Source organism: Hyperoodon ampullatus (genome assembly GCF_949752795.1).
Source record: "Hyperoodon ampullatus genome assembly, chromosome: X".
In the NCBI taxonomy this organism is placed as follows: Eukaryota; Metazoa; Chordata; class Mammalia; order Artiodactyla; family Ziphiidae; genus Hyperoodon; species Hyperoodon ampullatus.
The window spans coordinates 17,023,547-17,046,470 of record NC_136913.1 but is presented as its reverse complement, the minus strand read 5'-3'; the positions used below and the strand labels follow the sequence as shown (position 1 = coordinate 17,046,470).

The 22,924-nt window shown below is 45.5% G+C and overlaps 1 protein-coding gene across 3 annotated transcripts in view; it reads left to right on the top strand.

Annotated features, from left to right (window-relative positions):
• PHKA2 (phosphorylase kinase regulatory subunit alpha 2) overlaps positions 1–22,924 on the top strand; it is a gene marked incomplete at its 5' end in the record, with an annotated part of 87,801 nt that overhangs the window by 41,822 nt on the left and 23,055 nt on the right. For all 3 annotated transcript variants that reach the window (XM_079726919.1, XM_079726918.1, XM_079726917.1), the window contains 11 exons: positions 593–675; positions 2,984–3,064; positions 4,404–4,502; positions 6,285–6,431; positions 7,924–7,977; positions 8,602–8,724; positions 12,288–12,383; positions 16,035–16,142; positions 18,176–18,254; positions 20,935–21,069; positions 21,747–21,856. In XM_079726919.1, the coding sequence (XP_079583045.1) occupies positions 593–675; positions 2,984–3,064; positions 4,404–4,502; positions 6,285–6,431; positions 7,924–7,977; positions 8,602–8,724; positions 12,288–12,383; positions 16,035–16,142; positions 18,176–18,254; positions 20,935–21,069; positions 21,747–21,856 (1,115 nt within the window). The remainder of the gene's footprint in view (positions 1–592; positions 676–2,983; positions 3,065–4,403; positions 4,503–6,284; positions 6,432–7,923; positions 7,978–8,601; positions 8,725–12,287; positions 12,384–16,034; positions 16,143–18,175; positions 18,255–20,934; positions 21,070–21,746; positions 21,857–22,924) is intronic.

Genomic DNA, 22,924 nt, shown 5'->3' with positions numbered 1-22,924 from the left:
ATTTCAAAAATCCAACAGGAGAACCAAAAAAACAAAACAAAACATGTGTTTGTTATAACCAGTTATACATTCAAGGACCCAAGCGAAAAACCAGCTCTCCTGGTCACTGCGTTGATGTAGCCGCCTGGGCAGATCCTGGGAGCTGGCCTTTCCATGACGTGAAAAGCCATCTCCTGTAGTTGAGGGCTCTACTTTCCCCATCTGCCATTGGGGAAAAGTACCCGCCCTTTGGCTCACTCAAAGATAAGACAGTGGTTGCTCTGGGCTAAAATGCTTGCTTTGTGGAATTTTCTCTGCACAAATCCAACACATACCCGAAAGCCCCACATCTTCTCTTTCGATCCTTTCTACTCCTAGGCACACACGCAAAAGTGGAGCCATTCTTGCCTTCCTCCCTTCCCTCCCCCCATCCTTCCTTCCTTCCTTCTGAGATTAGACATTAACTGTTACAGTTTACTTCATACTTAATTTTTGATGCCCGAAAATGAGGGTAAAAGGATTTATTTCCTAGTGTAATATTTGTAATTTGTAATTGGCAGCTCTCTCTTCACAACATAATTCCGTAACTCCATTGTTTGTTTTTCTTTACTAGGCTTACATATTATTTTCACTCTTGACGAGGTGGCCTTCATACAGAATCTTGTTTTTTACATAGAAGCTGCATATAAAGTCGCTGTAAGTGTCAAACCCAGTGTTGTTTTTTTTTTCAGGTGTCCCAGTGTCAAAAAGAATAAAAATCATACAGCTCTTTGAGGGCCAGGCTGTTTGGGGCTGACCAGAAGTTAGCAAGATTAGAGCTATAAGATTACATCACCTCTGCACACAAAGTGCACATTTCTGTCCAGGAGCTCAGTTGGGGAGCTTTTGTTTTTGGAATGTGCCACATGTTCTGGTTGAATCCATCACGCTTATTTTAAATAAGACTCTAAAATGTCCTGTGGCACGTCCACAGGCCAGCCTGAATCAGGACGAAGGGCAACACCATCAGCACATCGGCAGGAGCTGCGGTGCCGTGGGGATCACCCCAGGCAGCCCATAGGCAGAGAGGCTGGAGCCAGATGTGTACCCTGGGCCAGGTGTGTGCGGGTGTAAACATGTAGAAACTCAGTTCCTCCAGGCTTTTGTCTGCTACAGAGAGTGGAGCCTGACACACTTCTAGAGAACAGCTAAACTGCAAAGCTGACCATAAGAGCAGTAAGGAAAGGGTAGAGTTTATTTTTTTGTTTTAAAAAGCCATTAAAGCAAGGATCAGCAAACTTTTTCTGTAAAGGGCCAGAGAGTAAATGTTTTCAGCTCTGCAGTCTCTGTTGCTGCTACTCAACTCTGCCATTGTACCACAAAAGCAGCCATAGGCAACTCGTGAACTCGTGAACGTGGCTGTGTCCCAAATAGACTTTATTTACAAAAAACAGGTGGCAAACTGTTTTGGTCCCCGGGCCGTAGTTTGCTGACCCCAGGTCTAAGCGGCGATTCTCAGCCAGGGGCAGTCTTCCCCTCCCAGGGGACATTTGGCAATGTCTGGAGACGTTTTTGGCTGTCACTCTGGGGAGAGTGCTACTGGCATCCAGTGGGTAGAGGCCAGCGATTCTGCTGAACATACTACAGTGCACAGGACAGCTCCACACGACAGAGGATGATCAAGCTCCAAATGTCAGTGGTGCCGAGGTTGACCACCCCTGGTCTAAAGAAACTTGGGAAGTCTTTGTGGAAAGGGCGGGACTTTAGTTGGACCTTGGTGGATGAGTAGGGTTTAGATTGGCAGAAGGGAGGGAGAAGGGTGTGGGAGTAGCAGGAGCAATAACAGAGGCAGGAACAGGCTGTGAGCATGGGAACAGCTTGGGGAAAGGGGGTGCAGAGTGAAGGAGTATTCTTAGGGTGAAAGCTGAGTACTTAAGAATAGTAGAAAGTAAAGTCAGCTTGTGGACGTGCAGGAGGTGGGGCTGGATAATAGAGGTATGGCCATACAGAGAGAGAGATTTGAACGTGATCCACTAGGGAATAAACAGGTCGTCAGTTTAGACTCTTATGCTGGAGAGTGAGCTGATCAAAGCAGTTTTTAAGGATAAGTCAGTCACTTGGCTCCAAGGTTGGAGTGAGGATGGGTTGGAGCGGAAAGGCCCAGCTGTGAGGAGTACTGAAGGAAGGGGTCCTGGGGCTCCGCGACAAGGCCTGCTTGGCAGGGAAGAGTCTGAAGTCACTCTCGTGTGTCTAAGTCTAAAATTTCTCATTTTGAAAATGTTCATCTTTCTCTATAATAATAAATGCCCAAATTTTGGCATTCGTCCTGTTCTTCTTGGGTTGCAGTCTTTCAGTAGTGCATATAGCATTATTTCAAAACGGTATCCAGTGCTTGGGTTTCTTCAGTGAAAATATAAACTATAAAAGTTAGGTATGCATGTATCAAGTCCTCTGTGTGGATGGGCTGTTCTAAGCCAGTTCCTATTAATTTGTTTCAAAATACCAGGAAAGTTCAGTATCCTGAGCCTTAGTTTTGACTTTGGCTCCTGTTAGTTGCTGAGCATTTTTTTCCCAAGAGGTAATGTTAAAAATAGGTATTAAATTATTTTAAATGGTTTGGTTGGCTTCCCCTAGTTATAACCCATTTGTTAAAGTTTCTTTATTCCATCTTACAATTTAATACAAGTTCAAGCGTATTAGATAAGTAAAGGGCAGCCTTCTATTTTAAGATAAAATGTTCTGGTCTCTACAAATCAAGTTTCTTACAAATTACTAACTTTAGAAATAAGAAAATTGAGAGTGTCTTTGTATGCATTTTTGTTCCACTTGAGTATTTACTTCCAGAAGTCTACCCAGAGGTCAAATGAACTGAAATCGAGAAAGAACACAGCTCGAATATGTAAAGCCATGAATTTAGTAGCCTTCGAGAAGAGATATTCATGTTTCTTTATGCCTGCAGTGACATGAACGAATCATTTTTCCATAGCATTTTTCATATACCTCTTTTTCCCTTTTTCTCCTGCAGGATTATGGAATGTGGGAACGTGGAGATAAGACCAATCAGGGCATTCCAGAACTGAATGCGAGCTCTGTAGGAATGGCCAAGGTGACAGTCTCCTCCTGTTTGTTCTTCCTTCTGTGTGTCTTTAACTGCTTTGGTTTGGTTCTCGTCGTTAGGGGTTTGGATTTGATCTGATTAGCATATTTTTCAAAAGTCAGCAGCAAGTATGGAATTCAAGTGGCACGTGTACCCCAGCCAACTGAAATTATAGGTAAAAAAATGTAGGTTTCTTACACCGAAATCTGCATGCACCTGAAGATAAGTGCATTCCCTCCTTACTATCCATTGTTATCACCCACACATCTAAGCTCTTGCTGTTGTCGAAGAAGCTGGATGTATGATGTCCAGTCTTCTTTTCTGGGTCATAAAGGGGGCTGAAGAATATGACCACTTTGTAAGACAGGGCCCACAAGTTTAAAAGTCTACAGGGTCAGGTCAGGCGAGTGATATAAACAAGTGAAGCCGGCCAGATAGAAAAATATCAGGGGGTATTGAGGGTGCTGCAAACTTTCTCTATAGGTATTCTAATTCAAAATCATTTTAAAAACCTCCTCAGGCCGAACAAAACATGCGTGTACGGGCTTCCCTGGTGGCGCAGTGGTTGAGAGTCCACCTGCCGATGCAGGGGACGCGGGTTCGTGCCCCGGTCCGGGAAGATCCCACATGCCATGGAGCAGCTGGGCCCGTGAGCCATGGCCGCTGAGCCTGCGCGTCCGGAGCCTGTGCTCCGCAACGGGAGAGGCCACAACAGTGAGAGGCCCGCGTACGGCAAAACAAAACAAAACAAAACGTGTGTAGGGCAGATTCAGCCTGCTGGCCACCAGTTGACATGTCTTGCCCTAGACATTTAGCACGCCTCCTCCCTCCCCTCTTCCTCAAGACTGAAGCATAATTTTAGACAGAGTAAAGACTCCAGAACTAGAATTTTTAAAGCAACAATAAATTGGCTCTTTTAAGGTCAACTGACAGAAAACATACTTAATACTAAAAAAAGTTAACATTCTTAAGTGCCAAATATGCTAATGTTAGAAGTCAACCACTAAAATAGGTGAAAGAAAAGCCGCCCGTAAATTTAGCCCTCCACCCCTTACACACACAAAGCTGTGTTGTTAATGTTTCATTTTTGGGTAGAATAGTAATTTCATTTTGGGAAATGGTTTTCTATTTTCTCTTATTCCTGCAGTGAGCAGCAAAACACAGGAAAGCTCTTATCCACTGAAAATAAGGATAGTACACGAGTATAAGACACTTTAGTGGATTTTAAAGATTTGTTTTATCACGTTTGGGAAAACATATATGCTAGATTGCTTAATGAAAAAGGGGTGCCAGATATGGGAGTGTATGTGTACTAGCAAGAAAAAGTAATTCATACCTGTGCTTGTAGGCAGCCCTAGAGGCAATTGACGAACTGGACCTTTTTGGAGCCCATGGAGGTCGCAAGTCCGTGATCCACGTTCTGCCCGATGAGGTCGAACACTGCCAGGTAATGGCTCAAGGCTCTCACGTTCCAGAGAGTAGGGAAGGAGACTCATGAAGTGGAAGTCTTGGGCTCCAGTTTAGATCCTCACCTTCCTAGCTTGATGGTACTTGGCTTCTTTGAGTTTCAGTTCCCTCATCCATAAAATGGGCACACTGGGACCTTCTCCTCCTGCTGCACAAGGTGGTCATAAGGATCAGAGTAAATCAACTTAGTTTGTCAGAGTACTTTGTAAACCAGAAAGTACTATGCAAACATAAGACACAGTGATGATGTTGTATATGGAGTCAGTAATCCAGGCAACCTTGTTTCGTTGGAGGCAAAATCGGTTTTATGTTTTTTGAGCATGTAGGTGGTTTTCTCAGGTTTATTTCATGAGGTTCCCAAATTGGATGACTAGCAGGCAGTAGTTCACTTGGGGAGGGAGTGGAAATGGGCAGAATGGATGGTGGAGGAGAGATGATACGGGAGAAATGGCAAATTAGTAAAATCTCCCTGAAATACCGGTCAGAGGAAGGTGTGATTTGATGCAGATTAGGGGACTCCATGTAGCAGACAGTAGGTCACCAGTTGCTGACACATCAGCAAACTCTTATTTAGTGAGGGCTTACTGCATGCCAGGTACCGTGCTAGGGCTGTGGGAGTGAGAGACGTAAAACCCTGTAAGCACTTCCAGTGGGAGTGTGTGTTTCAGGCAGAGAGCCGAGGGGGAGTGACTAGTTGAAGAACTGGGCTTGGGGGTCAGTTGGCTATAGAAAATGAAGCTTTGTTCTGAAGCTGAAGGGCTCCCCCCATATTTAACTCCTTCTAGCTCTTTCCATTTCCCTCCATTATATAGTCCTTAATGGGGAGTCTGCTATTTCTTTGGGTGTGGTTTAATAAAGTCAAGCTGGTATGCATCTTAATAGATGTGTAGTCCCTAGTGGAGATTGCATGAGCTCTGTAGCCAGCTGGACCTGGGTTAGAATCCTAGCTCTGTCGCAGACTGGCTGCATGCCCTTAGGCATGAGTCTCTGTGTCTCAGAGTCCTCACGTGTGAATTGGACATAGTTCTCGAATTCCTTCTTCATATAGAAGATTTAATAAGCTTACGTTTGCAGGGGTCTAGTCCCATGTCTGTACATGTTAGATCTCAGTGTTAGCTCTCTTCCCTTCCCAAACTTGTCTTTATATTTTCACCTTCCTTTAGTTTACAGTACCTAATCCAACCACCTTATAATTGAGGCCATGTTATAGTGCCACTAAGTAACCCATTCTTTCTAGGACTAAACTAATTCTGTTTTGACTAAACCATTTTGCCTGTTCGTGTGGTCTTCTGAATTTGACTCCTTTAAGTAGTTTCTGGGTCACCCAGTCCAACTGGTCACATTCCACAGAAGCCAGACATTTCTCCGGCCTGGTCCCATATGTGTGTTCTTCTCTGTCTCTTATCTTCACAGCCAGGACATGCTAGCCTACTGACAAGGTAGTCCTTAGTCCCTTCCCTGCATGTCCTAAAGGCCCAGCGAAGTCAACAGAAGGCACGAAAGGAAGGGAGACAAACAGTTCTCAGCACGGGCTTCAGGCATACTACTGCTCTCCCCAGCCGCCTTTTCTCCTACAAGGAGCAGGAAGCATTGGCTGGGTAGGCGAGGTTGCCCAGCAGGGGCCATGTTGGTAGGAAAAAGCTCTACTCAAAATTGGCAAACTCATTCAAACGTTCCCTTGGGGTAAAGTCGTCGTTTCTAGATACTGTATGTAACTATTAGTGCTTCTGAGGTTAAAGCCACCTGTTTGTTTTTCGTTCAGTCTATTCTGTTCTCCATGCTGCCAAGAGCATCGACATCTAAAGAGATTGATGCTGGGCTTCTTTCCATTATTTCTTTCCCGGCCTTTGCAGTGGAAGATGTGAACCTTGTGAATGTGACCAAAAATGAAATTATTTCCAAGCTCCAGGTAAGCATTGGTCACACTGGTGCCCTTCTGCCCTGTGTTAAGTGCCCCTTTCAGACAGTGACGTGGAGCAGCTCACCCAGGCCTTTGTTCTCCACGAGGTCAATCGCTCAGTATCTAAGTCGACTCACGATTGAGGTTTCCAAAGCTGAGTCTGGATAAGTCTTGGAGTGATCAATGCCTTGGTTCTCTTTCTAAGTAGCAGAGCTTCAGTTCAAGCTGGCACCTTTAAACCCCAATTCGTATCACTCCCGTACTTCTAAGGCAGAGCTTCTTAACCCTTTAGAGATCCTAGAGAGACTCTTTTAAGAATCTCTTGAAAGGTAAAGTCCCCGCCAGAAAAAAATGTACATGTCCCAATATCCTGAAACTTTACACACAATTCCTGGGGACTTGGAGATCCCAAAGTTAAATTGAGGTTAAAAAAAATCCCCGCTCCGAGGTGAAATGCAGCAACTATGACACATTACACCAAACTGAGAAGGTTATTCAGTACTCCAGCCAACTGAAGTTATCGGTAAAATGATTGAAGAATGTAAGTTTCCTAAACTGAAACCTGCATGTTGATGATCCTACTTAGATTCGGTGAAAAATGCTTTTAGCCTTTGGAAACAAAGGGGTAAAGGGTCTCCAACCATATCCCCAAAAGAAGGCACTGTCTCAGTTAGGGGCCAGTGGAGAAAACAGAACCTCTTTAGTTTGTGGGAGTAGGCAGGGAATTAATGTAGGGAATGAAGTGTTTCAAGGGGAGCAGTTCAAGACCGGGCCTCCCAGGATGCCCCGAACACTACAGGGCTGGCCACTAGGAGCGTGCCTGCCTCCATGGCCAGTGCTAGAGCAGCCCCACGTACCTAAGAAATTGGGCAATGGACACCCCAAACTGCGATCCAGGGATTAGGGAGGCAGATTCAGAGAGCACTGCCACTGTCCTTCTTTCCTGACCCCCAAGAAGCTGGAGAGGAACACTGGAGCCTGCAGCAGGAAAACCAGCAGCGATGGCCCTAAGCCACAGGAAGCCCCTCCACCTCCCTCACCTACTTCTCGCCAGGTGCAGGCTTCTTTGCATCCAGAGCCTAACTGCGAGGAGTCTGGAATGTCCTGTGGCTTTCCAGTCTTTCAAGTAGAAGCAGTCCAATCAATCCACGTATCTGCCTTGGTGGCTTCTCCAAGCAGTAAGGGCCCCTTTGCATCTTTGCACAGTACAGCAAATCAGAATGAAAGAATAGTCATTCAGTGAACTATCGGTAATTAATCTCTCAGCCCTGACTGCCACTCTAATGGAAGGTTTTGGCATTCCCTTCCAAGCACTGATCAAACCTGAATTTACTTTGCTTATTACTTAAAAATAAGTTTTTGTACTGATAGCAAAGAGCATTTGGTACCCATTTTGTTACTAAAAGATTCATGGGAAAGGGGGTGAAGGGCTGACTTGAATCAAAGAGGCAAAGAAATTCTTCTGTTTCATCAAATGCATCTTTTTTCTTTATCTTCTTAGGGACGTTATGGATGCTGTCGCTTCCTTCGAGATGGTTATAAAACCCCAAGAGAGGTTGCATTTAAAGATTGTTTCTTCTGATTCCTTAACTGCTTCATATCTAAGTTGCCACTGTGGTGTTCTCCCTCTGTTGATTATAAAACTTACATGTTGGAATATACAACTTACATGTTGGAATATCGGAGGGAAGTCTTAATTTTGGAGTCAGCAAGCTGGAGTTAGGCAATAGAATAGTAAGATCATCTGGAGGACAGCAAGCTGGTGGTTTAAAACCTGCTTTTAGACAAGGACAAATAGTTCTGTGGCTCACACGTTTTTTTAAAAGGCTACCTGTGGCCTCCTTGGGTTCCTTTGCCATAGTGACTGATATAATTATATCAATAAAACAGATAGTCTGCCCAGCACTGTGAGAGGCAAACTGCTATTTATTTGTTATAGAGATATAGTAAGCTTAAAATAATAAACTACCCAGGACTATTGTGTACATTTGATTTACTTTTCTGAAATTTTACCATGGAAAACTGCCAAAAATAGCATCTCCCCATTATAGCGGAGTCCTAATCATGCCAGCGTCAAAGCTGTATTGAATCAGAAAGCAAGGGACACCCAGTGAGGTACAATGGTATTATGTATGTAATCTGACATTACCTTTTAGAGGGTTTACCTGTTTGGTTCCAGGACCCCAACCGATTGCATTATGACCCTGCTGAACTCAAGCTCTTTGAAAACATTGAATGTGAATGGCCTGTGTTCTGGACTTATTTCATAATAGATGGGGTCTTCAACGGTGATGCTGTTCAGGTGAGAAAATGCTGGGTGTTGTGTTGGTAATCAGCATTTTCATTCCACTGGTGTGCTGATTATTATTAGAACATAGGGTTATGCAGGAATTCAGGGTACTGTGGCAGTTATCTGTCACTGCTTAACAAACTTTCCTAAAACTTAGTGAATTAAAACAACAACTATTTTGTTTGCTTATTATTCTGCAATTTGGGCAAGGCTCAGCACGGACAGGTTTTCTCTGCTTCACCTAGTGTCACCTGGGATGGTTCAGGGGCGCTGGAGGATCTACATCCGAGATGGCCTCCCTCACATGGTTGGCAGCTTGTTGGCCCAGACCTTAGTTCTCCACGTAGCTAGCTTGAGCTTCTTACAGTATTGCAGTCTCTGGACAGTTAAGCTTTTTACATGGTGGTCATCTTCTCCCAGAATGTGAAAGCAGAAGCTGCCAAGCTTTCTTAAGGTTTAGGCCTGAAACTGGCAAAGTGTCTCACGTCTGTTGCATTCTGTTACTTAAGGGCTATTGTTGCCAAACCAGGTTTGTTTTGCCAGAGTGCAACAAGCAAGCCAAAACGCTGAGATGCCGAGGTTTGCAGCAAAAAGAGGGTTTATTCGCAAGGCAGCCATGCAAGGAGAAAGTCTCAGGTCTACCTGAGCGAAGGCAAGGGGCTCGGGGTATTTATGGGATAAAGAATAAAGCAGCAGGGCGGTCTGAGGCTGGGGAAAGGTGATTGGAAAAAGGTGCAGTAATTGTCATTCTGCCCAAGTGTAACTAGGCTACAGGGCTCTGCATGTTCCAAAATGGAGGTGCTTAGCATGCTCTGAGGGTGGAGTTTTCAGCCCTCTGATGCCATAAGGTCAGCGGACACTTGGGCATGCCCAATTGGAGGGTCAGTGGTCCTAACCAGTCTTAACCAGCTCAGTTGGAACCAGACACAGCTGACTCCAAGTTCCTAGACAACAACTCAGGCAAACATCTTATTATTGAGGCTAAGTGCTGCTTGGAGGACTTGCAAGTCTTAAAAGGACTTTGATTAGTGAAGGCAGGTTACAGGTAAAATGGATTTGACTAATGATTACCCTTGGTTTCAGTCCCCCCTATCTTTTGATCATTCCTCCATCTTAAGGGAAGAAGGGCGATTACCACTCTGGATACTTCCTGCCCATAAGGGGCATAGACCCAACTAGGGCTTGTGGAATGGAACTGTTCAGCACTCATTTGAAAATATTCGCTTGTTCCCAGTTTCAAGTTAACATTTTGATCCCAATAAGCAAATACCACCTATGTGCCAGCTGTCAAGGCATTCATAGGCCCAAGATTGGTAAACCATAGACAAAGATGTAGCCTGAGGGGGCACATAGAATGCCAGACATTGGTCTTACCTTTTTCCATATTGGAGTGTCTTGATCATTATCAGTTTGGCTGAAACAATTAGATATTAAATATGGAAGGGACACAGGCTGGGAAAAGTAAGTATGGTTTCTATAATATCCTGGCCATGTAGAACCTTGACAAGGGTAGATGCCAGGGTCATTTTTTTTTTTTTAAAACTGAGGACACAAGGAGAGGACCAAATTTCGGCTTAGGATAAAACAGGTGACAGGAAATTCTCTGTTGATTAGCCTAACCCAATGTTACATCTGAGGGCCTTTTATCGTAAGTCATCCAAGGGGAGGGCACTACATAAAGGCTGGAGGACTAGGAGGCGGGGTTCGTCGGGGGCCACCAAACAGTCTTCCACAGACAGGTTTTGTTGTTGCTGCTGTTCTTTTCAGACCAGCCGTGGTTTTGCCGTCTTTAAGGGTACTCTTAGCTAATGTCTTAATTAATGTATCAGCCTCCTAACTGGTCTCCCAGCCTCGCTTCCTGCTGTTTCTCCACACCATCGCCAGAGTGGTCTTATTAAGAAAGAGATTATGCTACTGCTTTGCTTAAAAGCTCTGAATGGCTTCCTGACTGCTTTTGGGATGAGGTACAAGCTCTTCACACGTTTTGTAGGATCCTGTAAGATCAGACCCTCGTTTTCACCAGTGTACCCCCAATTTCTTGTTACTTATTTCCTTTCTTGAGTTCTGTAATCCAAGCACATGGAAACTTTTTCAGTCCTTTGAGCGGGCCATGCTGTCTCTCCCCTTCTCTCCCAGGATATGCTTTCAACCCCCAACTTCCCCTCCCTCCTTCACGTGATTCGTTTTAAGTGTCTCTTCTTTCAGAAAGCCTAAAAGCTGGGTCAGGTGCCCCTTTTATATGCCCCACGGTTCTTATAACAGCTTGGCACCTGTAACTGTATTTCGCACTTAGTTGTCAAAGGACCTTGGTAGAGGTGGTCTCTATCCAGTTCACTGGTGTATGCCCCATGCCTAGTACGTAGTAAGTACTCAGTGAATATTTGTTAATGCAGCATTCATTTGTTCGAGACAGATTTCTTTAGCATTTGCTGCCGTGCATACTTTGGTGAGCAGAACAGACCTGTCCTCATGAAGTTTACAGGGCTGACAAACTCAAACACTTTGCTGTTTTTTTAATCTGTTCAGATCACATGTTCTGGGGTAGGATATGCAATCTAAGATTCGTTTTAGTTTTTGAAAGCTGCCTCTATTGAGGAATGCAGAGGTGTTTCAGAAGCGGCAGTAAACTTCAAATATTAATGTTCCCTCTTTGTTGATTCTCTTATGCTTTAGTGATTTATCTCGGTTCTTAACGTTTTCTGTCTTTTTATCCCAAGACTGAAAGACCTCAAAAAGATTGAGTTGGAATTTCAATTATGAACAAGCTTGACAATTATCAGAAACAACAACAACAAAAAAGCTAAGGAGACAGAAAAGCCTGTTTAGTACCTTATTTTGTAGGTCTCACAGAATTCACTTCTCTTAGCCCCCTGTGCCGTCTCTTCCGCTTGCCGCCCAGTCACATTTAAAAGTGATGCACCCTGTCGTGCTTTGCTGTCCATAAATTTCAACCGAAAAGAAAATGAGATCTGGAAGGCATTTGACTGGGCTCTCCAAAGATGAAATGTGTCAAATAGCTGGGTGGCTGTTAAGGGCTTTTGTCTCTCCATTTCCCTTTTAATGTATAGGGTTTTATCGCTGCCTTTTTAATTTAATAGAAATGTTTGCATCAACAGCTTTTACTGAGTAGCACATCCTAAAAATTGGGGTGCATGGATCATAGTACCTACACTTCCTTTTCTTCACATCTTATTCGTTCAGCAAATATTTCGTGAGCAATAAATGTTTGAACCAGGGCTTCTTCAGTGGAAAACTACCAACAGGTGGAAATGGATGCACTGCTTAAGATCTGGCCTCCGCTCCATAAAGCTTATAGTCTAGCTGGTGAGACAAAATTTAAATATGTGAGAAGTTAAGAGTGAAGTATTTAAATCACGAATTAAAGACAGTCGCATTTAGCTCCTCCTAACATTTGCTGTCAGCAAGAGTCCAGGTTCCTCCTGCAGTCCTTGAGCTGAAGGTATTTGTGCATTTTTTAGCCTTGTGTCCTACTTCTGATCTGTTTGTTGCCAAGAGAGCTGTTTTTCTGTGTTGCACTGCTGTTTCCTACCGTGGAGGATGGGGCTGTTTTCCAGGTCCAAGAATACCGAGAGGCCCTGGAGGGAATCTTAATCAGAGGCAAGAACGGGATCCACCTGGTGCCTGAACTCTATGCCGTCCCACCTAACAAGGTAACCAGGTGCTGCTTATCTAATACAAAGTGAGATGGTGCTTGGCCTTTGGTATTTTTCATTCCCCCTTCAGACCTAACACTTTTTCTCCAGGAGAAGTGGTTTCTAAAGCCTTCAGTGGTGTTCCTGTTTATCACAGGAGTTACGGCTTTGGAACCATGCTTGACCTGGCTGGTGCCCAAGGGAGGCGTTAGTTGAGGACCTTCAGAGGATTCCTGTCTTTCTCCGAGCCCAAGGCCACACAGGCCCTAAAAAGCACAAAACACTGTTAGGCGCCATGTTCTCACACATTTCCACGGAAGAAGAAACCAGACAGAATCTCCCTGGGAGGGGGGGAGAGATGTATAGGCATACCTCGCTTTACTGCAACTTCGCAGATAACTGCGTTTTTTTTTTAAACAAATTTTAGTTTGTGGCAACCCTTAATTGAGTTCTTCCAATAGCATTTGCTCACTTCGTGTCTCTGTCACGTTTTCGTAATTCTTACAACGTTTCAAACTTTTTCATTATTACTATATTTGTTATGGTGACGTGTGATCAGTAACCTGTAATGTTACTACTGAACTTGAAGGTTCAGATGATGGTTAGTATTTTTTAGCAATAAAATATGTTTAAATTAAGATATGTACATTTCTTTTAGACACAAGGCTATTTCACACTTATTAGATTACAGTATAGTGTGAACATAACTTTTATATGCAATGGGAAACCAAAAAATTTGTGTGACTCCCTTTATATTCATTTTATTGCAGTGGTCTGGAACCGAGGTCTGCCTGTATAGGGTAGCTGAGAATCTCTTCCTTTGAGTCAAGCATTTCCTGAGCTACAGCTTGAGTAATCACTTAGAAGCCATTCTATATCATGAAAAGGGAAACTGGCCAGTTCCAAGAAGATGCCCAAAGATAGTTTTGTTCTATCCACTTTCCTAGCTTGGGTCATGATGGACCTATATATCTTAATGGGAAGATTTCCCCATACATATCTCATGTTTAGCAGAAAAGAATTCTCAATTCAAGGCTATTTCTCTTTTGAATGTTCCTGTTGCTTCAAAGCTTCATTATTGCATTTTCGGGAGGAAGAGATTTCAGAGAGCAGTGTCCTTCCCCTGGTTGACAGGGCCTGCACTAGAGCGTAACGCTGCTGTCACACAGCAGCTTGGGTCTACGAGTTTGTGGTTGAATCAGGCCTACAAGCACATGGTCAGGGGACTGGCAAAGGCCTTTGAAATTGTCTGCCTCAGCTCAAAGGGGCAGAGCTCAGACAGCACTGGGCTCTGCCTGGAACCAGACCCCAGGTTCAGGGCCTCCTCACAACCCCACGCTGCCTCCTAATGGGTGGTGCATTTACAGGGGATGGAGAGTCCCTCACCGTACAGATCACGCCATGGAGCCTGCAGGGGCTGTTTTCTTTCTGTTAGAAACCTAGGTTTCCTGCAAACGTATTCATTTTACCATGTGTGATGTGTATGTGTTGGTGGGGGGGGCCTGACAGTGGGGGCTGGGTAGTTACTTCCTAGCAACTGCGTGTTCAGGTTGCCCCTTTTCCAGTATTGAGGCACTTGACAAAACAAAGTTAGTAATGGGATGTAATTTGGAACCTGGAAGCATAGCAAGGGAAAATAAATAGCTTCAGGGGTATTTTACCTATTTTATGATAGAGAATAACCATCTATCCATGTTCTACTAAAAGGCACATTTCCTGATTGTAGTAACTGCTAGGTGTTATAAGCTCTCCTTTTCTTTCTGGTGAACAGTTCTGGCTACATGTTGTAAAGGGTTACTCTGCAACTTTTCTGATCTCTACACTGACCTTTGGGCTTGTACTTGTCATTTCAGTATCCTCCTTTATCCAGTGTGTTTATACATCAGCTAGGCACCAATTTTGAACGTTCTTTTATTTTGAGCACAGTTTGTATCTGTGCTGGTTCCGGATGACAGCTGGGAAGGTTCACCCATCACATCAGTAACATGTAGAGACCACCACAGACAGGGCTACCCCGACCCATATGACACTTTTGTGCAAATTAGAAAAAGAGCCTCACCCTTGGAGTGGCCACAGCCTTGGGCCAAGGCGCCATCCAGCCTGACTTTCAGCGTCACTCACTTCCTCAGCTGGACAGGCTTTTGCGAGGCGCCACCACCCACGGGGCCTCCATCGGACAGCTCGAGACTAACACAAGCGTACCCAGCAGAGTTGCTTGGAGCAGCTGCTCCGGGCTGGGCAGCAGGCTAGGTACTGCGGCACAGAGGGGTCACGACGCCGGCTCTGCCTCTGCAAACTTGCAGGCTAGGGGCGTCGGAGGAGCGAATCCATGGGATGGAGGGCAGACAGAGGACTGCCGGCAGCAAAGGCTTGGTACGTTAGAGGACCTGCAAGCAGATTGGAAGGACTGAGGTGGAGGGGGGAGACACATACCTCCACGGGGAGGCAGGAGCCAGCAGTGGGTGGGAGGAGGGCAGATACCTTGTCTACCTTCTGTTCTCTGCATCGACTATTTCCCATTCCAGATCTGTGTAATCTTTCTTAACAGTACTTACATTTCAAAAAGTTTTCATGTACAACCTGACTGTAAAAGTAATTCTGCATACTGCAAAACATACAAGATTCTATAGAAAGAAAATATTTCTCCCGAATCTTACTTCCCAAATAGAACCACAATGATGTTTTGGAGAATCTCCCTCCACGTATTATCCTGTTTGATTATTTGATTACTGGTAACATTTAATTCTGTTTCGTTTATGAGCTTAAGTTTTTCTTAGTTTACTAACAGAAAAATTTTTTAAATTTACTGCATATATTAGCAACATCACTGATTAATTCACAAGCAGAGAATGACTCACCTCATGATGCGATTTTCCCCTTTGGAGAAAGATGTGTTTCCTATTTCCTTCAATTGGCTTATGTTTTCTGGAGAAGGAAGTGGTCACTAACATTACCCCCAACCAACGAACGTTGTAATGACCCCAAACCCAAAGGTCAGCATGGAGTTTACAACAGAGAAAATTGCAAACTAACTTTTACAACACGTAGCCAGCACTGTCCATCAGAAAGAGAACTGTAGCTTATTTTGATGAGTCAAAAGCCCCCAATGGATTCAGCTTTTTGAGTCCGTGATGGAAAATTAGTGATCTAATAGTACAATTGTTTTTCCTCAGTAAATAGCGCCACCTTCTGGTAATTTTCTTGCATCTGCACACTGAGTTTATGAACCCCTGAGGAGAGCAAGATAGAAACCTGACTCAGCGTCAAGAACTACACTGCTATTGGCTGATGTTTTAGATCATTGTACCCATAATGCAGCCAAGTATAAGTATGAGTCGTGACATTTCTTGTTGCCCAGAGCTGTGCTCAAAGACAGCAGGCCCAGCTTCCAGTGCCTATCTCTCTGCCTTTTGCCATCAGTGTGCTTGCGGGAAGGGCACTGGCTGGAACCAGGCCTGGGTTTGAGTTCCACCTCTGCTGCTTTTAGCCACGTGGCCCCCCACGCAAGGGCCTCAACCTCCATGGCCTCCTTATCCCAGCTCTCGCATAGAATTGGTTTGGAGGATCAAAAGAGTGGCATTTTGTAAATCCTCCGTGCGCTCCCCATGTAGTGACGCTGGCCATTTTCTCCTCTGACATTCTCACTCTGGGTTTTCCTCTCTTTGCCAGGTAGATGACGAGTATAAGAATCCTCACACGGTGGACAGAGTTCCTCTGGGGAAGGTGCCCCATCTGTGGGGTCAGTCCTTGTACATCCTCAGCTCCCTGTTGGCAGAGGTAAGCGACTTGGGGGCTTCACAGACTGGAAACCATCTGATTGGAAGTACAGGGGACCCTGGAAGAACACAGGGGCTCTCTGCTCAGTGTGGCTATGAATATCTTTGGCATCTTTTTTTTTTTAAGATTGCATTCTTTTAAAATTTTTTTTTAAGATTTTTTTTTTTGATGTGGACCATTTTTAAAGTCTTTATTGAATTTGTTACAATATTGCTTCTGTTTTTTTGGGGGTTTTTTTATGTTTTGGTTTTTTGGCTGCAAGGCATGTGGGATCTTAGCTCCCCGACCAGGGATGGAACCCACACCCCCTGCACTGGAAGGTGAAGTCCCAACCACTGGACCGCCAGGGAAGTCACCCGTCTTTAGCATCTTCATGGCTTTCAAGTCAACTGATTGGGGTTGACTCTGAGGCTTGAGACCTAGGCTTGTGTCTGTATTTATAGTAAACCGTTTTGGGCTTAGCTGCAAGCCGAGCACTCTCTGTCCCTCCCCCAGCGCCCCTTCCCACCAGCATTCCTGGTCTGTGGCTAGAACCTGGTTGAGTTGATGGTCGGTAGGAGGGCCGGAAGCTTCTCAGCCAGGATCAGCACATGTATGAAAGATGCAGGGTTTGGGGAACTACTACACACGGTCTTAGGTGCAGGAAGCAGGAGGACTCTGACGCTCCAGTGCTCTCTGCAGGAAAAGGCAGCAGGCTGGTTCTTCTGTAGTGGATTTTGTGTCGGCTGCTCCCTCAGCCAGTAACACCGCCACACAGAAGGTCTGCTGCCTCTGACTCATTCCTTCTTGTTAAGCATTTTCTTGCCCCCAGGTTTAAGTTTTTAAAATACAAATGCTTTTGTGCCAGCTAAAAATGAATGCCTCCCCAGTCCTAAGTGTGAGTGATTTTTATCAGATGGCTCATCTTTCCTGGGAGGATCCTGCCCAGCTGAGTGCTTTGGACCCCTGGGGAGGGGTGTGGGGGTGTGGGGGGCGGGGGAGCCAGGGGAGCAATGGGTTGGATGTCACTGGAGTTCCTGGTGGGTGAAAGAAGACCCAAGTGAAGCTATCACAGTGCAAGTGGCCCTTAGGTGCTGAGATGGAGTAGTTGCTTCATGGATATGATCATCTCTGCAGTTTCATGGACATGTTCTTGGGGGTGGAGACTGTGTCTTATACTTTTATCTTTATGAGTAGGGAAGCACATATATCTCCTTTGGAAAACCAACCCTGCCTCTGACTAGCTCTTTAACCTCGGGCAGGTCTCTTAATCTCCCTGGGCCTCGGTTTCCTCATCTTTATTATTATTTTTTTTTAATGTTGTACAGCTTTATTTAAATATAGATTTTTTTTTCACATTTCCTCATCTTTAAAGTAAAGAGGTTGGGCTTTATCATCTCTGCAATATGGTGCAGCTCTGATTTCTGTATCAGTGACATGGGAAACAAACTTGCTTCTGTTTCCTCCTCTCAATGTAAAGGCCCTCATCTAGGCCCAGCATTAGGTCCAACTTCTCCTCAGAACTCCCAGAACACCTTGATCCCTTCTCTTAAGGTTCCCATCATTTATAGAAAATATGAGGAGATCCACATTCAAAGAGCACTCTGCCAGCAGGGAGGGGGGAGTTTTATGTTTCAGGACAGTCAGCTCTGGGCCAAGGGACATTGCCTCGGTTTCCCCACCTGTAAGACATGCGAATGGTAGTGCCTTCCTGTTAGGAGGCCTGTGTGACAGTGCATGAACAGGGCTCAGCACAGTACCTGGCGCGGGGTAAGGGCTCAGGAAGCGTGAGTTACCCTTGTTCTTTTCACTCACACAAGTTTGGTGTCTCTGACTGGCCCTGGAGAGCTGGGTGCCAAAAACGCAGTACATTTATCAGTGCCATCTAAATGGTATACTGTAGTTCAGAGAAAATAAGCAATTGCCTTGAAAAATTATAAAGGAATAAAACACTGAAGATTTTGAGCCCCCAAATATTTTATTTTCAAACTTAGGTTTAAGGTGAAATTTCAGTTAATCAGTATTTCATAGTGTTAATGCTCCTCTTTTCCTAGGGATTCCTTGCCACTGGTGAAATTGATCCCTTAAATAGAAGATTTTCCACTTCCGTCAAACCTGATGTCGTAGTACAAGGTTTGTGAGCATATTTACTATTCATATTTAACTTTGTAAAACCACTGTTATTTTTAAAGCGAAGTGTTCCTGTGTAATTGTTTTAAATCTGCACATGTATATACTTTAGCATATATCAGTTCTGTGAAATATGTTCTGTAAGTCAGCTGCTCCCGGTCACAAAGTTACTTTCTAAAAAGCAATTGTTTCTTGAATCTAAACCTTGATTTCAACTGGGGCACAAGTGATTGATTGAGCATCATTTTTCATAACTGCTATTCTTTAAAAAGTAGAACATGGCCTTGTTGAAAACTCAAAACCCAAATGAGGGTTCACTCGTTCCTCCCTTGGAGGTCTAACTTCTTTCCAGAGCTGCAGGCCCATGTTTTCACCTCCCTCCACCCATCTCCCCTCCTCTCCAGCCGGCACCTCTTCCGCAGAAGTGCAAGGCCAGCCTGGGCTACTGCTGCGGCACTGCCTCTGACTAGCCATGTGACTTCACCTCTGGGCTCTCATGATCGGTGCTCTCTCACAGGGTGGTCTTGAGAGGAATTGAGATCCACAGGGAAAGCCCTCAGTGCAGGGCCAGGCCTAGAATGCTCCCTGCTGGCCGATTCCTCTCCCTACTTCCCCTCCTAGGAAGGACTCCCCAGGAGCTCACAAACCTCATAGAGTGACTTATATACCAGCTAGTATCATAGCGTGTCGTGACTACGCCTTGTGTCCTCTAGAGGACACTGTACATTTCTTAAGGACAAGGGCCTTATCGTTTTTGTAGCTTCTATGTTGATTGATACACATGCACTCAATACATTAAAAACAATTATTGAGCAAATGAAGGGCAACCCTCTCTGTGGCCACGGACGCATTTGGCTGCGGCTGTCCATGATACAGCAGAGGTCGTGCAGGTCATCACCCCGTCGATACTGTGCCCCAGGCCCACCGAGAGACGCACCCAACCATCACAACATTCCGATCAGGTAGAAAGTGTGACGATCATGATTATCATCCCCCTCTTACACATGAGGCTGAGGGGTTAACTTACTCAGGGACCCACGGCTGACAGCTGGAGGTGCAAACCCAGCTCTGACATCCAGGTGGCGTGATCCAGCCTGACCCCACAGTCTCTGCCCGTCACCAGAGCACATGCTGCTACGTGATCCCTTAAGTCCACAAGGCCGCTCTTCCCATTGCAGGCTGGGGTGCATTGATGGATCCTGAGCACCATTTTTTTTTTTTAATGAAATAGAAGAAAACAGAGTAGAAAATATCAGAGGCTGTGGTCTGGAGGAAGGAGAAGTACACTTTCAGAAACTTCTCTGCGTGCAGCTCTCTCAGATCACCAGGCTCACAGGTCTTGGTCAAGCCACTCCTCTGAAAGAGTCACTTCTACAGAGTGACTGCCTTGTGGCTCTGATACGTGGAGATCTCTGCACGGTGTTGTAAGCTTCCAAAGAGACAGATGTTAAGGGAAGCTGTTCGCCCAGTCCTGCATGGCTGATGTTCCCATGCTCGGGCCTGGGGGGTTAGCTTCCAGTCCCTGCTCAGCTACAGCTGGCCAGTCGAGCAGCAAGGCTTCCCCTCAGGGCCTTGCTGTGAAGCTCAGATGAGATAATGAATATTATAATACTTTGAAAAAGCATCATGTGCTATGTAAATATAAGGAGGTGACATTCAGGTCTCAGTGGCATTTATATGTATCATACGTTCAGGTGCCACCAGCCTGAGGGTACAGTGGTTGGGCTCAGAGAGCTACCTTAACAGTAACCAAGTCTCTCCTCTGGCCTGAGCACCGCCCCGAGCCCCTCCAGTTCCTGGCAGGCTCAGCTGCAGGTGGACATAGCACCGGCCACTCTCTCTGTGGCCAGAACTCCCTTTCTCCAGTTCCCTCCCCAGGAGTCCTTCCTTTTCCCAAAGCACTGTCCCTTCTCTTAAAAGCCAGCAGTACTGGTACAGCAGGTATGGGGGGGTCTGAGCCCGCTTCTGGCCCCCACGTCCCAGGCATCCCAGAGCCCTGCCTGCTAGAGAGCCAGATGCCCAGCCTCACTGGAGATGGGGCCCAGGCCGGCCCACTGGGTGCGTGGCCCAGCTCTGGGGTGGCTCTTCTCAACTAGCGGGGGGCCCTGTGCTGTGCTTCCCAGTGGGCCAGGCTGCCCCACTACCACCAGCCCACTGGTAGGCCCACTTTTCCTTCTCTCCAGAGCATAAAACCTCCTCCCCTCTCCCCCTCCCTCCCCCTCGGTCAGAGCATCCCCTGCTGCGCACACCACTATATTGCTCTTCTGTCTTTGAGAGCAGAGGCACAGACTTCTTCTGGTATCCCCTTTGCAAAGCTGTTTCCACTCCTGACCCCATGTGAAAAGAACATAAGACAGGTTTCGAATAAATGCAGACCCACAGGGAGGCAAGACGTCATTTGAGATGGGTAATTCAGCTTGTGACCTGTTGAAGACCATTTCTAGAAGTCCCAGACTGTCTTGCACACTGAGGGCACTTGATAAATATGCACTGTCGATGTTGAGGGGAGGCAAGGCCAGAGAGAACCAGGAAGAGTGACAGGACAAGCGCTCTCCCTTTCAAAACCACCCAGCGCATGGAGAGCATGCTGTCACAGGCCGGAGAGGAGAGGAGACAGCAGCACACATCCGTGTGAGGGGACGAGGGCCACCGTCTAATGCAGGTGCTACGTTCTTGTTCACAGTGACTGTTCTGGCGGAAAACAGCCACATTAAGGAGTTGCTGCGGAGACATGGGGTGAATGTCCAGAGTATTGCTGACATTCACCCAGTCCGAGTCCAGCCAGGCCGGATTCTTAGTCACATATATGCCAAGCTTGGTAGGTTTGGGGAAATAGCAGGGCATTTTTGGCGAGGAGGCATCTCGGTTCTGGGTTTTGGGTCTGGGGGAGACTGTGATATGTGTAACTTCAAAGGAATTGGGCAAAGCACTAAAGTAGGTGGTTTGACAGCTTCCACGTGAAGAGGAATGGCCACCAAGCACATTCCTCTCATGCCTGTTCAGGAGATGTCACCACAGGTGGCAGTGTGATTCATCAGATCTGTTGTAAAATAAGGAGCCACCTTTGAAAATTCACAATTGCAACAGTCATTTGTGTCTTGGTAATGTTTCTAAATTTTATCTGTGGTTAAGAAAATGCTCATTTACCCATTAAAATGGGAGATGGGCTCTCTTTACTTTTTCTAAAATCTGACTTTGTTTAGGATCATGGTTCAGTACTAAATAAATAAAAAGTGAACATTAATAAAGTCCTTTTAATAATTTTATTCCATAGAGATGTTGCACCAGGTGCTGTTCTTCTATATGCATGAAAAGAAGGGGGTGGGATTTGTTTTTAATTCATCCTTGTCCCAAAGAAGGATAACAGTATTAGAAAAACCAAACCCCAAAGTGAGTTGTTTAACATATAAATAAGCCCAGTCTTAGCCAGAATCACTTGGATTAGATGTCACTGTATTTGCTCTAGCTCGAATTTCTCTTTTATTTTCTAAATAGGACGGAATAAGAATATGAAATTGAGTGGGCGACCATATCGGCACATTGGTGTCCTTGGAACATCTAAACTATATGTGATTAGGAACCAAATCTTTACTTTCACACCCCAGGTGAGAAGAGCAGGCCAGTAACAAACCAACAAGCATCTGTTTATTAAGCGTCTTTTCTGTCTGGGGAGGTACTTTGAATGTGGCAGAATGTGCATGCATGTGTTCAAACAGAGACATAAGATGACACCCAGTACCTAATACAATTCTTTACTCGTGGTAGGTGCTCAATAAATGCGGCTTGACTCGAATCGAGCATGCCATCACTTCCAGTATGAAATTCATACCACTTTACAAATTCGCTAGTGACATGCCACTTGACTCGCAGCCCTTGTCCCCTAATTGCAATAGTCCTTAACCCTTGCTTAGGCTGTTAGCAGGTCCTCTGTCAACAGAATCCCACATTGGAAGCCTGATTTTTCAGGTCCCAACCCCCTTGACAGAATCCTGAATATACTGATTATGCAACTTTTCTTCAGAGTTTTTGTTTCCAAAGGAAACTAGTCCTGTGGAATGCAAACGAAGCGTTTTTCATCCATTTGAGCAGCTAGAAAGGCCAACTGAGGGATCACTTTGTCAACATGGGGCATAGCCCCCCAACTACCTGGGGACATAGTTAGGCTGTAGGGTCATGGGTCAGTAGCCTCAAGTTGCTCTTTTTCACCCAGCCCGTGCTGCTTGCTTAAATCTTGTGAGTTATTTCCCTTCGTAACAAATTTTAGACCAGAACTGAGTGTGCACTGGTCCAGAGGCCAGGACAACAATGATTTTCATCAACATCAGGCAACAGTGCCTTTAGTTCACATTAACCAGGCCATGAATCAGGTAAACACAGTCTCCACGTCTCACCTGCTCTCAGTGACCCCACTAGGAAAACATCACTGAGCCCAGCAGCCCTGGACGGTGTAGGAATTAAGGAGTTATTGATTTACTTTCAGGGACAGCGGTATTGGGGCAGTTCCTTAAATCCCCATCCAAGGAGCTGTAAATAGATCTAGTTGTGCAACTTTCCCTTCTGCGCTAGCACTAACGTAGCCCTGGTTCCTGGGCAGGCGACAGATGGATTGGTCTGATCGCGAGGAGAGCCCCATTATGGGGGCGGATTACGGCCAGGGTTGAGCCTCTTCTCTG